The 17,909-nt window shown below is 46.7% G+C and overlaps 2 protein-coding genes across 3 annotated transcripts; both read left to right on the forward strand.

The window, feature by feature from the left end:
* The first annotated feature begins 70 nt into the window (after positions 1-70).
* On the forward strand, positions 71-17,560 carry LOC108099467 (prolyl 4-hydroxylase subunit alpha-2). Of its 2 annotated transcripts, none has more exons than XM_017203016.2 (9): positions 71-420; positions 8,064-8,256; positions 13,564-13,872; positions 13,990-14,177; positions 15,686-15,855; positions 15,914-16,396; positions 16,476-16,541; positions 16,988-17,153; positions 17,226-17,560. In XM_017203016.2, exons 2-9 carry the CDS (start codon positions 8,072-8,074, stop codon positions 17,309-17,311), a joined length of 1,653 nt encoding a protein of 550 aa, XP_017058505.1. In that variant the 5' UTR covers positions 71-420; positions 8,064-8,071; the 3' UTR covers positions 17,312-17,560. The 2 variants fall into 2 exon arrangements, with proteins under 2 accessions (XP_017058505.1, XP_017058506.1); XM_017203017.2 differs by lacking the exon at positions 71-420 and adding an exon at positions 7,739-7,757.
* Positions 10,186-13,146, forward strand: LOC108099465 (TPR-containing protein DDB_G0280363). The gene is made up of 2 exons (XM_017203015.2): positions 10,186-12,441; positions 12,547-13,146. Exons 1-2 carry the CDS (start codon positions 11,059-11,061, stop codon positions 12,880-12,882), a joined length of 1,719 nt encoding a protein of 572 aa, XP_017058504.1. The 5' UTR covers positions 10,186-11,058; the 3' UTR covers positions 12,883-13,146.
* Positions 17,561-17,909: the final 349 nt, after the last annotated feature.

Consider the following 17,909-nt stretch of genomic DNA (forward strand, 5'->3'; position numbering starts at 1 on the left):
CCGACCCGACGTCTCGACGTTAAAACCAGAAAATTACTCTCTTTTTGGAAGTGAGTATTTATATTCGAGCGGCAACAACATTATTTCCATTCGGTACTTCTCAGCGCGCGGACGTGAACAAAAGAGAAGCCCCATCGCGACTACTGTTGAAATTCGGGAAAAAGAGGGACCTGCTCCTCGACAAGACAAGAGAATCATTCCTGAAATCGGTTCTAACAGAAAACATATCCCAAAGATACGCGTGTTGTGTGCGAACTGTGCTCTTGGTGTTCCCAGTTGAAAGTGGAAATGTATCTATAAGATACACAGTGCGGGCGTGCGATGCGAGCGAGGTGTTCCCGAGGAATTGTAAACAAAGAAGGCGGCCAGATTCATTGACATCCATCGAGATCCAGCAACAAGTTCGTAGGAAACCACAGGGTAAGCCAAGAATGCTATCTTTCAAGATTTCTAGAACTTCTGACGTGTTCCTGTCGGCTTCCGTCGTGCACTGATAACAAAAATGGGGACTTCACGGAATGTGGGCCAGCTAAATTGAATATTCGATTTTGATTAGAGAGAAATGCTCTCTGGTGACAAAAACTGAACTGATTTCCCATTCAAAAGTGTATGTTTATGTAAATGTATATGTACAGTAGAATCCTGTTATAACGACTCCGCTTATAGTGTCCGTCCGGGTATTGCGACGAAAACTCGATGGCTTGATTGGTCCCCAGACAGACTTATTCTTCTGCTTAGTGCGTCTTCCGGGTATAACGACGAAAAATCGTCGGTCCCTTGAAAGTCGCTATAAGCGGATTCTACTGTATATGTATATGCACTTGTTGTCACCACATGGTCGGCGATTCAATTGACCGCTTTTTGCCCCCACATATTCCCCATTTCCTACAGATGCTTCCCATCTCCGCTGGCGATAAGCCTCTAAATATCTGGACTCTACAAAAAGTCTATGTGCCCGTCTGGGTGTGTTTATATAATTCGGACTAGGGGGCGAAAGGAGGAAATCGTTTTAGTCACGTAGTCAATTGTCGGCATTTGTTTTGGTTTCGTTTGTCGTGCACTTCGCATCTCCAGTTCCATCTCCTCGCTCTCTGTTGTGGTGCTCCTTTTCGCTGGAAAGCGTACTATCAACCCCTAAATAAAAGGGGAACCAGTCCTAGAACTAGTTCCCAGAAAGCGATGCCAATCATTTGAAAAAAGGATGTTCATCTTAAGCTGGAATTTGAAAATTGATCCTATTTAGGGAGGAATTAATAGTTCTTAAAATATTTTTTTGGAATTTAACCAATTTCAATTATTTTAAAGGGCTCCAATTGTCCCTTTAGAAAGAACAAGAAATGGATCCCTGCTTTATTTATCACTGCTTATCCCGGACACCAACCCTGATTAGCTACTCCTATTAGTTGATACTGCTTATCTAATTGGAAACACTTCACCAATTAGGGTCTGGTTTGGATGATTAATGCGTATACGTATTTTTCAAAACAATCGGCAAACGACTTCTATAGCTTCAATTAACCTACGAGCGAAGTGTGTTAATTTATGAAATTTATAATTTAGCCACGTTCCCGTTCGATGCTCCCCGCTCGCGTGATTTGGTTTTGGCTTTAAACCCATTTGATCGGTATTTGTTTGCTAATTAGTCCGGCAATGACAACCGGTTGGCTCAAATAGAGATGGATGCGAAAGCGAAAGTGGCTGCCAAACAGGGGGCCAAAACAAAATCGGAATCCAGGTGGGGAATGCCTCGAAAGTGATGACAAGGAGGCTGCCATTTGGCCCACTTCCTCGTGCAGTTTTCCTTTTTTCCCGGCTCATCTTTCGCATTTATGATGTTCGCCATCGACTTTGAACCGGTTTGGTATTGCGATTTCCATCTGAGAACGCCGTTTATGCTTACATTTCAAGGTGAATTGAAAATTTATGTGTGCACACGCTCCATGACGGCATCTGTCTGGCATTGGCACGGGTGAAGGGGGCCATCAGGGTGTTAAGGGGGGCGGGCCGATCCGTGAACATTTGTCATTCATTACTAATTAGCAAACTCGCTGAATGCACTTGAATCACTCCCGCCGAGTCCTTCCTTCCTGCCTACTGAATATTTAATGCGAAATCCATTTCCCCGCACAGAGAGAAAATGCTTTCAGAAGCTTGAAAGTAATTGGTTTTCTCTATCAGTTTGTCTACTGAAATATGGTGATATGAAATGAAGAGTCAGACTTTAAGTTCCTATTATCTGGAATAACTTTTGCCAGCAGTTGGCTTATTCGCTTAGATTCTTTCGCCAGTGTTCAGCTGTGGGGTTGGACCAACTTGTGACAATCAAATTAACGCTGCAGAATTGAAAAGTTTATGCCTGATGTCGTACGCTTGTGAGCGGAACTTTTGCCAGCAGACAAATCGTATTACCCCCGCTTGGAGTTCGGTTCTGGTGCCAAGTTCTTGGGGCAACTGCAACATGTGGAAACTAGGAACTGCCACGCGCTCTTGGCCTGGCCAACTCAATTACACTTAACCAAATTGTTTGCATAATTTGCGCAAACTAGGCAGCCCAGACCATGATTTTCCCACTCAAAACTCCTCGGTGTCTTCTTTTTTCCGTGACTGTAAAGTGGAGAGACCTCATTCGGTGGTTGGGGCAAAGTTTGTGCCAATGATGATGATATTAAAGCCAATAATGACGGTGAGGTGGTTATGGCGAGGCGCGTCTAACGAGCTCCATTAAGTCAGTGAATTAAAGAAAAACTCGGAATCAAATTACAGTGCCGGCGAAGAGTCGTCGAATCGATTCGATTCGATGCGATTTTAATTATGCATTCGATCGCCGAGCCACGCAAATTGGCCAAATTTAATGCGAGGGAGGGCCTTTGGGGAGGAAGCCGTGCCCATTCCGAGATTCCGAGTCGGCAAATGTCACAGAAGACATGGGAAATACTGTGAAGTGAAGAAGTCCGCGTGGGGAAGGTCACTCGGAGAGGCTGGGGGCCTGACATTTAGCAGTTTTCGGAGGGAGCAGTTTAGCGACTTCGTGCCACAATAACAGCAACTGCCCCAAAGAGGCAATCTGGCCAGCAGAGCTCCGCAATTTCCGTGAGCTTGCCACTAAACTCGCAAATGCCAGGGCTCAAAGAGCAGCTCCACAGAGGAAATCGGTAGCCAAAACTATATAAACACCTCGCAAATGTCTAACTTAGCTTAAATTCCTTAGAAATATATCTTAATTATTTCTTAAAGAATTAGATAACATCGTTAACTCTCTTTTTTATTAACCTCTTGATAGAATTGCATTAGTTAAAATTAAAAAAGCTCCACCCAAAACAGAATCGAGTTTCGTTTGGCTTTATTTATTCATCAAAACTAGTTTCCAAAAGAACTTCCAAGAAGAGCTAAAAATGTTTAAGGCATGGCATTAGAAACTCTAATAAATTGGACAAATTTGTTTCCGATTTTTACAAGTTTCATTTAATTTTATCAAACATTTTTTAATTTCATGCAGTATTAACCAATGATTAATTAACGACCCCCAAAGCAGAAGAGTTGCACATTCATAATATTTCTTCCTTGAAAGATAAATACTAAAAGATTAAGATTAAGTCAAGCGTCATTTTGGAAACATGTTTTAAAGCAACGTCTTCTTTAAATATTGTGAATGAGAAACCATATTTTTAATTGAGGCTTCCATGGTTCGCAGATATTGCTATCTTTGTGGGTAATGAAATCCAAAGTAATGTTTGGAATTGGTAACACAAGTCGGAATTTCATTTTAGTTAGGTGTAGTGTAGAAGCCAGTGCTTCGTTACAATTTCAAATTAGCTGTGGAAGCTCGGTTTTCAGTGGCTCATAAATGTCAGTGGTGCTACTGGGCTGCCGGAGGTTGAGTTATGGCTTTAACCCCGTCCGTCTCGGAGTCGCTCCAGCAGCTTCCTCGACTCCACCGGCCATAAAACTGACGAACGACATTGTGCGGGCCACGATGTACCAGACCGTCGAATCAGAAGACCCACTGAGCAGCAGCCAGTTGGCCTTGCAAATGCTTCACACCCAACCACCCACTTAAAGGGGCACTATCTCCGGCGTTTGCGCCTGAATAATGATGTCGTGTCTGCTCGAATTGCACCGTTGCATTTTATAGAATTGCTGCCGTTTGCTGACAGTTTCATTTGAGGGAAAGTGTCGCCGATCTGCGGGGCAGGGGCAGGGGGAGCCGCTTCCCAGGAAACAGGTGAATACGCTGCTCTCGATAAGCGAGCTCCTATTGTGCGGGACAGGTGGCACAGTGAAACGTCCGCCGAGTGGACAAGTGCTGAGGCAACAGGCAGAAAGTGATGAGAAGGGTGATAGCTTCTTACCCAAATAGAAACTTGTATTAGAAGTATCTTTTTAAAAAACAAATCAAAGTAATTTATTGTTTTGCCATTGCAGATTGTTTCTATAGAGACATTTAAGAGGTTGATAGGTATGTAGGTAGTTGTGCCAAATTCCACCCATCTGGAAACATCACTGCCTCGAGCGAACACAATTCGAAACAGCAGGTCACCGTTCGACACTTTTTTACTGTGGCAACAAGGACCCCTTCCCTTTGCCCGGCAGGAAACATTTGCTGACTGGCCAGATGCGATGCGAGTAATGCCAGTTCGCTGTCACCTGCACAAATGTATCTGCGTACCTGGATCCGAGGGGCAGCCAACCATCTCCGTCTGCGCTTCCATTTCCATTTTCATTTTCATTCCATCGCCGCTTTTCGCAGTCAGTCAGTGGGTCGAGCGGCGAGCTTAGTCAGCGTTTTGCACACACAACATTTCATAACTTAATTGCAGTCGGGCGAAAGATAACAAAATGCTGTCGAAAAGCAGGCAGAAATTCGTTTTCATTTCTCCCCGCTCCCATTTGTGCAGTAAAAAGTGCAGTAAAATCAGGAAAAGAAGAGGCATCCACTGGCAGTAATCGAAAATTGTTGGGGCATTGCATAAGGCGCAGAATACACGCAAGTCGAAATTGCCGAGGCAGCTTTTCTGTTGGTTTTTGCTGCACTCGAGGGGCGGACTGCGAAAAAGAGGCGTGGTCCGTGGGCGGTGTGGAAATGCAATCCGGCGATGACGACAGTCCGTTTCATTACACCACGATTCGCACCGCAAGAAGTGGAAGAGGCGGCGATGATGAGGCGTGAATCGAAATTGATTGAGAGATTAGTTTGCCCAACTAACCAGAAGAGAAGACGTGACGAAGGTGCTTGAAAAGCGGCGATTCGTCGGGGTTGCAAATCGAATTTCCTCCGCCGTGCATTAATATCCGTAACCATATCAACTTTCGGCTCTTTTCCACTCGGCTGGAGTTTGTAATTTGCTGCCAATTAGTTTAAACGTGAATCCAATTTCAGCTTTGTCCAGGGAACGTCCTCCTGTCCTCTTGTCCTCTGGCAATTCTGGGCATTCTGGCCACTTCGACCGCAGTCTATGGAAATCAGAGCTGGCTGACATTTCGCCTGAAATTATTTCTGCTCTCTGTTAATATTGATAATTCTGGCATTTGCATGTTTTGAATATGCGGTTCATTTGTATTCCGCTCCGGCTTTATTGGCCCATCAGTTTGATCGACCAGAAATGAGAGTAATCCCGTGCTGATTGTTCAGACAACTTGGCAGGTGCTTCTGCACAAAAAGTGTATATAACAAAAACATGGCTTACTTTATTACCTTTTTTGTGTCGGTAACAAGGGTAATGTGTTGTATATAAACTCTTAATTTGTATAAATTATTGATCCGAATTCAATGCTTTGTTAAACATTGCCATAAAGATGTTATTTTTAAAACGGCCAATATAAAGCTAATACGCTGACATTTATAGTTGAGATTATTTCAAAAGCCGACACAGTACGACAACCGAGTTAATCCCGATTATCTTCGCGTTTTTGTTAGCTTGAACTCTTGTTTTGACTAGCCGTTCTTGTTTAGTTAAATTCAACAACAAGTTAAAAAATTCAAATACCTAAAGAAATAGATTTTCAGCAATCATAAAACGCACCTAATTATGGAAATTTCCGAATGGGTGGTCGTTATTTTCGGCCGTTTTGAATTCCTCTTCTGAAATTGTGCAACTCATGGCAGCAAACATTCCTTTAGAGCTCTGTTGCACTCAATTCCCGCAAATAAATGCAAAAGTTGGTCCACACTCCGCAGAGGGCGAATGGCGATCGCCGTGGAGTTCGGTGAACTTGTCGAAGGCAGAAATTCCTCATTCGCACGAACTGCAGATGTCAGCGGATTGAATGGGGCTCTGGATGAAACAATATTAGCATTTCAATAAGTTTGATTGTGTAACGCAGCTTGTTGTGTTTGAGGACTGGGAGTACCGTTAAGGTTTGTCCATCATCACTCACAACGGAAATTATTTGTTCGGTTCTCCGCTGCAGCGACGCGTATCTGTGAGATACATTTGCATAAGTTGCGGAGTTCTTTGAACCCCAATTAATTTCCCGGGGAGATGCAGGGCCCAGTTGTTAGCCAGAAACAGTCTATCTGGCATCAGGAACATCGCTCTGAAACTGAAACTGGAAAGTTAATGGAATCGAATGACCGGGTCGTAAAACTTAATAGCCGCTGCCCTCGTTCTGATCAGAACGCCGAAACTTCCCAACCAGAAGTAGAAGTAGAAATGTGTGTCCAAATAGAATTCATAGGCGAACCGGTCTGGGCGAGATTATTTAATATTTGCTGACAGCCGGGTTCGCTCCCAACACATGTTAGCTGACATAAATCGCCTTCGCCCGGAGCATCCATAATTCGGCAAAGGGGGCCAGAAGTGTTGGCCGAAATGCCGCATATTAATAACAGATCTTATCTTCTGAGTGACTGATTAATGTGAGCAATTACCTGCTCAAGTTCGAGTCTGTCTTGACTTTGCCGAATTAATTACTTCTGATTAATTATTCAACTCGATTCCCTTGAAGGACATACATCAGCATCAGGCTGTGTTCGTCGTGGTTTTTGGAGGACTTTTCGGGCGGCCGCCCACCGCAGACAAGCCACTTCGGTATGCAAATTGAGTGCCACAAAACATCGCCGACGCGCTTATCTTAAGTTGCGAATTAACAGCGCGCGGCTAATTAATATCAATTAAAATTTATTGGCACGCTAACCGAGCCGCAGTCTATGAAGTCCCGCCTCCAAAACGGAACTGGAAACAAACCCGAATTCGCTGTTCCTGTCAGGTGGGACTGACTGATGGCGGTACCCTGGCCAAAACAGACTTCGAGGCTTAGCGATATATAGTAAGCATATGAAACTTGATACATCAGAAGATTTAGGGGCTACAAGCGGTTAGCGAAGTTAATTTACAAGCGAATAAGTGATTCAACAGGTTGTCTAATAGGGTTTTTACTCTCTTATACACTTGTGGTGTACTACAATTTATTATCGTAATTAAAGTGGCTGGGTAAATACAACTCAAGTAGTAGAACAAGCTTGATTTCCAGTCTATTGCATTCTTAGCTCATATTCTAAACACAGATCCCAAAATAGTTATACAAAGTCAAAAATGCAACTCAAATTGTCCGCTTTCCGCTTCGCCCTTTTAACTGTGACAAATTGTGCCACATCGGTCGGTGGAAAGAGACTAGAGGCAATAAGGGAAATATATAAATTGCAAATTGTTCTGGCAAAGGGAACACTGGCACTTAAAGAGCATCTCCCGTTCAGTGGAGTGCCATCGAATGTTTTTGGACCCGTTTTATTGTCGTCAGCGCGTTGCGAGAGCAGTAAAGTAAACGCCATAAAACAATCCACTCGATGGCAGGTCAAATTAAAAAGCGCTCATTAAAATAAATTGCCAACTGCCCAAACTCAAGCAGCAGCTGCCCCTTGCACAGAAATTCTGGGCTGCGGCTAGCTCGGTAGCGATATTAATCAATACGAGAGTCGATTTCGAGTTCAGTGAGCTCAAAGCTCTTTCCTTACACATGGCCGGAGATTTAAATACGAATCGATCGCTCGGGCTGTTCCCCCTGTTCTTGCTGTTTTCGTAACAAATTTGAAGGTGTCCTAAACCCACGGTTTTCTATCTTTGCAGGCTTTAAAATGGCGGCTGACTGGCGATTGATGTTCCTGCTGGGAGTCCTGCTCTTTGCGGGAACCCTCGTGAGTGGGGAGGTGTACACGGCCTTGGCTGAGATGGAGGAATTACTTGAGACTGAGTCCGTCCTGATTACCAACCTGGAGGGCTATATTCGGGCGCAGGAGAACAAGCTGAACTTCCTCAAAAAGTGAGTACAATTTCCATTAATTGGGAAACCAAACTTCTAACGGGTTGAAAATTACATACCTGAACTACTTTCCCATTAACTTTGTTTGGTTCGTGTTTATGAAATCCCGCAACGCGAAACCTAATCAAATGTGCAATCCTGTAGTTGCACATAAACATTTTCTAATTTACCCCTGAGAGCGGTTAATATATTTTGTTTCTCAACAACTAAAAATGCAATTACTAATTAGTAGCTTTGTTGGCCAATAGGCAGAAAAACGTTCCCCTGCTACCTAATTATCTCTAATGAATTTGACCTTTCAATTTCAAACTCATTGTTACGCTTTCCAGAAAGTTGACTTTGTAATTTGTGATTTATTAAATTCAGAGTTTAAAGTGTGCTAGAGTAATTGCAGAGGTAAAGCAACTTAATTTAGCGTGAATTTCAAGGGCCCCCTATGAACTGGCTCTCTAAATTTTGTATGAGAAATAGAAAGTACTTAAAAGCATAATAACAATACATTGGACTATAGAAAACAGCAGGTATATTATATATCTTCATTATAATTATGTTCAAATCAGTGAATGAACTAAGTTAGTTTTTTGGTTTTTAGGAAGAATACTAGTTTTGAGAAACCCACATGCTCCTTAGCATAAATAGTTCTTATGCAAATGGAGGCAATATAGTATGTGGATGGTCTGCAAATGGGGGATACAAAAGAGGCTCAGGTAGTCGCCTGCATTCTGATAATTACTTTTGCCACGTGCGCGGGGCAGCTGTTGCACGCAGCACCTAGTTACCAAGTACATAAAAGTATCTGCATTTGTATCTGTATCTGTATCTGTATCCGTATCTGCGGAGGCGCCCCGAACACACATGACTGCAGATACATATCTGCTGCTTGTGCGAGGAGGGGATCTATGTACTGCGCTTGTGGCAACTGGCAGCGGAAATAATATGGGAAGTGGAGGGGGCAGGGGGGAGCGGGGTGCAGGATGCGGTGAGACAACTCCCCTAATCAAATGATGCCAGGCGCACTCAGGATCTATCTTCTGCCGCTGTTCCTCCCGTAGCTCACGTAGCTGTTTCTGCATTCGTACCTTGGCATTGTCACAACAAAGGACGAGACAGGATCCTCGCAAACAGCTGACAGCTGTGTGCCTGCTGTCCCTGTCTACGTCTCTCCCTCTCTCTCTTTGGATGCGTTATCCTTGTGCGCTGTCATTGCCCTGCCTTTGAGTGTCTGTATCCTTCGGATGCGGAGTGCCCGACTCCTCGTCTTCGCATCTCCTCATCTGTTTGTGTCGCGTGCCGTCTGCAAGCGTTTAGGCTTTAATGCCGCTTAAATTTTCCCACCGGCCAGCTGTTAGTTGTTAGTGCCTCCAATTTCCAGCTAATCCGCTTGCCAGTCGCCCCGTGGCTCCGATTTGCTTTGGCCAAAAGGCAATTAAGTTGGGACAAAAGGACAGCGCGTGCATCCAATCTGCGCGGCCCAAAGGCATGCATATTCATATACGTACTATATGTGCACGTGGGAGGTCGGATCCGGATAGAGTTGGCCTAGGAACACGACGTACTCCGCCGTTTTCCTCTGGCAACCAAATGTAACGGTCGCTTTGCCACCGAAAATCAGGGGAGGAGCTGCTCTTAGGGAAGGTTTTGGCTCTGCTCAAACAACCGAGCTCAAAAGTATTAATTTAAAGGGAACGATGCCGACAATGAAATACCCCGCGTTTTAATTAATTTTTTTGTGGGTCTTTTACTACATGTTTCAGAAAGGTTTTCTGTATGAAAATAAAAACCTTGTACATGCTGGTTTCAATTTTCTAGTGAAAGGTTGCCAAAATAGAATAGAAATAGCAAAAACTAGAAATATGTTTGACTTTGGAAGCTCATCTTTACGACTGACACTTTTATGGCACAAATATGCGCATATTAAACTAAACTGTTTTTTTTATGCATTTAAACTTTTGTCATTTTATTTGACGACTTTGTGATGCAAAAACTATAACAAAAACTTGCTGTTTGTATAAATAACTTTTAAATGTTCAAAATAGAACTAGTAATGAGTTAAACAAGGCAACTAGTTTTCATAAAAGCATTAACATTAGGCAAATTATGCCATATTTCGGTGACGACAATGACTGTGACTGGTTGTACATAATCTTAAATGGATTTAAATGCCATTCATCATACCCTCTAACTCCGCCGTTGAGCGGTATCAAAACAGCATTAAAGCCGCGAGGGAGCGCATATGAGTTGGTAAATAAGAATTAAAAACGCTGATAAAGCGAGCCGAATGGAACGCCGGCTGCTCCTGCAATTCGCAGGGGTTCGTAGGTTTAGTTTGGTTCAATTTGGGACTGCCAGTGGAACTGGGTAGAAATGTCTCAGTTGGAACTGCGTTTCAACCCCCGTTCGCTGAGCAGGAGCAGATGTTTCTGGGTCTGCTGCTCGCTGCTTTCTGCTCTACCCGGCCTAATGGAACGCGCCAAACACAGTCGGTCATTGTACGGGTGTCTTATGTACAGGCAAATGTGTAAATGTGTTTCGGGGAGGGGAGAGGGAGGAGGAGGGGGGCGGGGCACGATCCACTCGACTGCGCGCCGGCGCAGGAAGTGGAGGAAGTTGAGGAGCTGCCGGCTGGAACGGCTCTCCAGATCAGTCGAGTCGCAGTTGCCGAGGCGAACGGATCGCAGATCTTGAGAACGCGGAGTGAGAAGTGCCACGAACTAAGAACCAAGAAACTATAAGAAACACCCCTAAAGGCTGTGGACTAACCACCAGTACCCCAGAACACCAGTTCACCAGTACAGTGCCACCATGTCGCAGCACAACTACACGAACCCGGCCTTCTGCCAGAACAGCGAGTTCTACCCGGTGCCCAGCAGCAACTCCTCGCGAGTGGATTCCATCTACAACCGCAGTCTCCAGATGAACTTCGCGGCAGCTGCCCCGCGATCCGGACATGCCACGCCCCCTAGGGATCCCCGCGAGGGTCCCCTGCGGATGCAGCGTAGCATGTCCACGCGATCGGTGACGCGGAAACAATACCAGCAGCAGCAACACCAGCAACAGCAGCAACAGCAACAGCAGCAGCAACATCAAGCTAAACAGCAGCAATACCAGGCCAACCAGCAGCAATCCTCGAGTGGCCGCTACGCCTTGGTTCCCCTGGAGGAGCTGAACAGCAGCAGGGCCAACAGATACGCTATAGTTCCCGGACAGGCAGCCCAGAGATTGGCCAGATCGCAGGACAACCTCGACCGCTACAGCTCCAGACATGGATTGCACGAGGAGGAGGAGCCGCACTCCTTCCACGAGGAGCCCCACCAGGAAACCCAGTTCGCCAGCCTGCCTCCCTCTCTAAATATTCCCCCCAAGCCAAGGAGCAACATCAACAACAACAACAACCAGAATCCCAACCAAACCCAGATCAAGCACGCCTTCAGCAGCGACTTCGGGAGCAAGACCTTCCTGATCGTGGACAAGAACAGCAACCAGCGGTACCAGATGGTGCCCACCGCCGAGGACGAGGAGCTGGTGGACGAGAACCAGGAGATCATCCAGATGCACAACGGCAGGGCGCACCGGTACGCAGTGGTGCCCACGGATGCGGATGATGATGAGTTGGTGGAGGAGCAGGAGCAGCAGGAGACCTGCCTGAGCAACGTGGAGCTGAGCCAGCAGTACGCGGCCAGGACCTCCACTCCGCAGCAGAGGAACGCGGCGGCTGCCACGAGGGCGCTGCACGAGCTGCTGACCACGCCCCGCAAGATGCAGCCGCCCCCGCGCCTCGCCCACTCCACGCCCCGCAACGCCGCCCACCACGAGCAGCTGCAGATCGAGCGGCGGCTGGAGATCTACAAGAGCCAGCAGATCTACCAGAGCCAGCAGGCCAACCCGGTGCCGCCCAGCCTGCCCCTCCGGCAGAACAGGCTCTCCCCGCAGCGGCTCCACTACGAGACGGTGAAGCCGCTGCCCCTGCAGCTGGCGGACCGCTCCATGGCCGTGATCAGCCCGCGGGTGCAGGAGCAGGAGCAGGAGAGGGAGCAGGATATGAGCAGCATCCAAGGAAAGGGCAAGAACAACAACTCGTACCCCCAGAAGATGGCCAACGCCACCATCACCCTGGCCGTCGTCTCCCTGATGCTCGTTTTGAGCAGCACCATGAACGCCGGACTCATCGTCTACATGATTGCCCACGTAAGTCCAAATCGAAGTGGAGCTGAAACAACTCAAGGGAGTTCCAAACGGATTCTTATATCAACTTCCCTTTACAAATATTTTAATATTTATTTCCTTCCGCAGTTTGGGAAATTCTTTTATCTGCAGTTTGGCTTGGTGGCCTCCTTTTGTGGAATGGGACTTGGCTTCCTGGGATTCAAGTCGCGCCACTGCGACTGGCTGCCGAACCGGAGTTACAGTTCCGGATACATTTTGGTGACTGTGTTCTGTCTCTTCAAGTCCTGTGGACTCCTGGTGATCCTCGTGGTGGATCCCTTCCCCGGATTCCCCGTTCACGATGTAACTACTGGAATCATCCTGGGCCTCTCGACCTTCACCATGTTCTTCATCGGACTGGGAGTCCTAGGAAGTATGTGGTGCCACCGACCACCGCCGGATAACCGCGTCAACGTGGTTTAAATTATATGATATATTTACTCTAAGCATCAATTTAGTTGTACACCATCCACTTCGACTTCAAGAACTTGACACACCGAACGGCTAAAAGACCAAAAAGAAAGCATTAGATTTATAATCAGAGGAAGATCATCATCCCCCAGAAGACTGTACATAACGAGTGGGTTGTACTTATCGCTAGATCGTAGTTCGTTTAACTTATTTTTCACCATAGACCTAAGTTTGTTTCGATATAAAAATAAAATAAAGGCACTTAATTACCAATCAGCTTAAAATATCTTGTTCTGAATAAGCTGCTTATGAATTTCACTTGGTAAACACTTTTCAATTGAGGTCATGCTTTTCTGCAAAAATGTGCGACTCAACTGGATGATTGATGAGGAAACACATTTTGTGAAGCCACAAGCAAGTTTCAAACAATAAGGTCGCTGGATAAGCAAGCTAAAATAAGCGAACGCAGTTTTAAGTGAAACGGCTGGGAAAACATGGCAAAGTTATTGTTTATGCAGTTACTTATTGGTAAACAAGGAAGTTTGAGCTGCAGCGTATTCATGCCGCAGGACTTGGGCTGTTCTTTCTGGTCAAGTTCAAACTTTGGCCTTCTCCTCCCCCCTTTAATGCAATTTGCCTGCACGCGAAGAGCACTTAGTGAACAACTGGTAACTTTCCCCCTTTAAATTGCAGCAAAATGGACGAGTACCAGCGGGAGCACGCGGATGCCTCGAGTGACATCACCGCCTACGTATCGAACCCGATCAACGCCTACCTGCTGACCAAGCGACTGACCACCGACTGGCGCCAGGTGGAGAACCTTATGGAGCACGACGTGGGCACGGACTTCGTGCAGAACATCACCCAGTACCGCAGTGTGCTGAAGTTCCCCTCCGACGAGGATCTCAACGGGGCGGCGGTGGCCCTGCTCCGCCTGCAGGACACCTACCAGCTGGACACGTCGAGTGTGGCGCGGGGCAAGCTCAATGGCATCCAGTACAGGTGAGACCCGCTTAGCTTCTTCCTAATTGGGAAACTAGTGCCCCTTAAGCCTCGTACTTTATGGCTCCACATTGCCAAGTCCCCCGAACACTCACCTGACCAATTTATATCCCGCAGCACGGAAATGTCCTCCGACGACTGCTTCGAGCTGGGGAGACAGTCGTACGTGAACCACGACTATTACCACACGGTCCTCTGGATGAACGAGGCGATGGCCCGGATGCTGGAGGAGCCGACCAACCACACCCAGAGCTTCACCAAGGCCGACATCCTCGAGTACCTGGCCTTCTCCACCTACAAGGAGGGTGAGTGCCAGTTTGGTTCCCCAAAGTGCTTGCACTGGGAAAAAGGAATGCTTTCAAAATAGAGGGGGAATTGCCCTTAAAAAGCTTTACTTGACAGTGAATGTCTCATAACTAAGGCAACTTGAACCGGTGCTCCCTAACTAACTACCAATTTTAGGAAAGACTCCTGCAGCCTCCTTAAATTTCGGTGATTAAATTCTCAGAGTGTTCTTGCTGCTCCATCTCGTTGTTGTCCCTGCTCGTTTGCATGGCACTTTCGAGGTCCATTTGGCTGCAGGAAATTGCACTCTGTCCCCGTCCACTCCCCCTGTCGTCCCGCCCCCGACCACTTTGCATCCCTGCAGCCCGCACACTTTCCACCTGGAGCCCCTCTTAGGGTGCTCCATTAAGTGCGCCAAAGTGTTGGCCATCTGCAGGCAGTGCGACAATGTTGTGGCCAGGAGCAGCCATCAGGTTGGGCAGATAGGGATCGGCACGTCCTTCTCCCGGGGAGCCGTATGCTTTATTAACGCCTTATTACCCGGTTAGTGGCCCCATCCGCTCACCAAGGAGTGGGAAGAACACACGTATCTGAATTTAGATAGCTCTACACTGAGAAGAATTCATATACAACTCCTTAATCAGTTTATCTTTGAGAATCAAACAAGAAATGCGAAATGGAAACCACAATTTTCAACTTGAATCCATTCGATTTTCAAGCGATGTAAACATCCATTTTCGTCCCACGAATACCCCCTTTATATTGTGTCGTTTTTTCTCTTTTTTGTCTATGTGAGGAGTGTGACTTGACAGACAATTTATGGGCGTGGCCGGGGGCGGGGCGGAAGTGCCGCCATATTGTGTTGGGGCACGACACGAAAGAACAACGCAAATGGGTCCGCCCTCGAGGCGAGTGACAGGCTTTCTGTCACCCAACCACTCAGATGCTGATCCTGTTCCTGCTCCTCCCTCCTCCCCCTTTTCCTCCTCGGGAAGAGCACATGTGTGTGCGGGATGCAAATTTAAATTCCTGTCGCCGACAGCCTGTGAAAAGCTGAGGTCGGGGTGCAGGTTGAAGCGAAAGTTGCTCGGGAAACTTATTAGTTGTGCCAGGGATAAGCGACTGCCTGGACCTGGACGCAAATGAATAAATAAGTGCACAGTTTGCGAACTTTGGGAACAATCCAATCCACTTGATGGAAGTTCGAGGTCAGGCGGTGAGACTTTGAAAGAAACTGCGGTATACTTTCGGGCCGAGCTCTGTTTGCTTAGTGGGGTATCGCACTTAAGTCCGCTTTGGACCCTAATGAATTAATTGTGCGGGTCGCCTAATGCGAAGCTCCTGATTTTAAGCGGGCATTTTACTAACCTGCTGATTAACTTTTCATGCTCTAATGGCCTTACTAAAGGTCAGGTCGCTTTGATGATTTTGTGGTTAAAACGAAGACCATGAAAGGGGTTTATTGAAAGGTTCTTTACTGCCAATCACAATTATATTTCGGTGGGTAATTTGTTGACTTTCCTTTCAGGGAACATTGAGAGCGCCCTGTCCATGACCAACGAGCTGCTCCAACTCATTCCCCACCACGAGAGGGCCAACGGAAACAAGCGGTTCTACGAAAAGGAGATTGCCAGCCAGCTGCAGCTGAAGAAGATGAAGGGAGACGACGGCAGCGACGAGATGCCCAAGTCCGACTTGGTGAGATGACGGCTGAAAACCACAAAATGCCATTATGTTCTAGATAACCCATTTACAGCCGGTGGCCAAGAGCGATCCAGGTGTTTACGACTTGTCAGAGCGAAGGGCCTACGAGATGTTGTGCAGGGGCGAACTGAAGCCCTCTCCCTCGGATTTGCGGCCCCTGCGGTGTCGGTATGTCACCAACGACGTGCCCTTCCTGCGCCTGGCTCCCCTCAAGCTGGAGGAGGCCCACTTGGATCCCTACATCGTCATCTACCACGACGCGATGTACGACAGCGAAATCGACCTGATCAAGCGGATGGCGCGTCCTCGATTCCGCAGGGCCACGGTCCAGAACTCCGTGACTGGAGCTCTGGAGACGGCAAACTACAGGATCAGCAAGTCCGCCTGGCTGAAAACGCAGGAGGATCGGGTGATAGGAACCGTGGTGCAGCGAACGGCTGACATGACTGGTCTGGACATGGACTCCGCCGAGGAGCTGCAGGTGGTCAACTACGGCATTGGAGGCCACTACGAGCCTCACTTTGACTTTGCGAGGGTGAGTGCTTATCTGTCGAGTTTACTCTGAAAACCAGCTAAAAAACAAATCATTATTTTCTGTATTTTCCTATATTTAGAAAGAGGAGCAGCGCGCCTTTGAGGGCCTCAATCTGGGCAACCGCATTGCCACCGTTTTATTCTACGTAAGTTTATGTATTCCACTTTTCTATGCACACGCACATCCCACACGGCTTATAAAATTGCCAGAGTTGTAACAGTTCTCGCAGAGGCGAAAAAATAATCATTAGAAGGGTTTATTTATAAACGGAGATGCGTAGGTTGCAATTCCAGGGAATTCCATTCAGCTGGTGGCAAGTTGTGAATGCAGAGGGAACCCACAATGGCAGGGAGCTAGATACAAACCCAAAAGCATCCCTGTGTTCTATAGAGGACTTTGTTTACTCACCAGGTATTGTTGTTCAGTGGTCAATAGAGAGCTTTAAAATCACTGAACTGAATCTAGCAGGAGAGCAAAACTAATTGGTTTTGCAAAGCGTGCACAATCAGATATTTTGCTCTTGAATTGTGGAATAATAATATAATCCGCTAATTAATCTCTGTATTGTTATTTATTCCGCAACGCCGACAGATGAGCGATGTGGAGCAGGGAGGAGCCACTGTCTTCACCTCCCTGCACACGGCTCTGTTTCCCAAGAAGGGAACGGCTGCCTTCTGGATGAACCTCCACAAGGATGGAGAAGGAGATGTGAGGACCCGCCACGCAGCCTGTCCTGTGCTCACAGGATCCAAGTGGGGTACGTTTTACTACTTAGTTAGTAGTTAACCTTAAGTATGTTTTGATTGTGCAATTGTCCTCCTTAACACAGTGTCCAACAAGTGGATCCACGAACGGGGCCAGGAGTTCCGCAGACCCTGCTCCTTGGACGAGGACCACGGCGAGTTCGCCATCTAATTTGGAGTCTATTTAGTGAATGCAACGAATCTTAGTGCGGAATCTCATCCTTCGCCATCGGCCATCGACTTCCTATTGTACATACAGCATTCAGACCGCAGAAGGTCGCATCTGTTCTACTTATGGGTTCCCAATGCGGAACCATCTTCAACTAGCTGTAACCTAGCCTCTTATGGAATTTATCTACTTTTGTATATTTGTCTAGTTTAAGTAGAAAAACAATTGCAATAAAATCGAAATAGAAATCAAGAAGCGTAGTTCTTTTATTGCTAACATGCTTGAAAGCAGTAATCAAAATAAATTGGGGTCATAACCATTCTGAACCTTTACCACTAGAAACCTGAAAAATCTATCCTTTTAAAGTGGCTTTTTATAAATTTAATAATGGTTGAATAGGGGAGAATATCTGATTTAAAAGGACAACAGGGAGGCACTTCGATCAGCTCTGGTGTTCGATTAGTGGGTGGCGATTCATCAGCCGGAGGACTCATCCATCAAATGCGGTAAGTGGAGCTTCTGCTGCATCAGCTGTAAGTCGATACGCCGGCGTAAGTGTGTGCGTGAGTATCTGTGTGTTTGCATGGGGAGGGCACACCAA

This window comes from Drosophila ficusphila, unplaced genomic scaffold, assembly GCF_018152265.1.
Source record: "Drosophila ficusphila isolate 14025-0441.05 unplaced genomic scaffold, ASM1815226v1 contig_791, whole genome shotgun sequence".
NCBI lineage: Eukaryota > Metazoa > Arthropoda > Insecta > Diptera > Drosophilidae > Drosophila > Drosophila ficusphila.

What these genes read in the sequence shown, in the direction of transcription:
- LOC108099465 (XM_017203015.2), top strand. Translation starts at nt 11,059, where the DNA reads ATGTCGCAGCACAACTACACGAACCCGGCCTTCTGCCAGAACAGCGAG. An exon ending in TCGTCTACATGATTGCCCAC is followed by an intron (nt 12,442 to 12,546) that starts GTAAGTCCAAAT and finishes TTCCTTCCGCAG; the next exon opens with TTTGGGAAATTCTTTTATCT.
- LOC108099467 (XM_017203016.2), top strand. Translation starts at nt 8,072, where the DNA reads ATGGCGGCTGACTGGCGATTGATGTTCCTGCTGGGAGTCCTGCTCTTT. An exon ending in AGATGCCCAAGTCCGACTTG is followed by an intron (nt 15,856 to 15,913) that starts GTGAGATGACGG and finishes ACCCATTTACAG; the next exon opens with CCGGTGGCCAAGAGCGATCC. An exon ending in TTGCCACCGTTTTATTCTAC is followed by an intron (nt 16,542 to 16,987) that starts GTAAGTTTATGT and finishes CAACGCCGACAG; the next exon opens with ATGAGCGATGTGGAGCAGGG.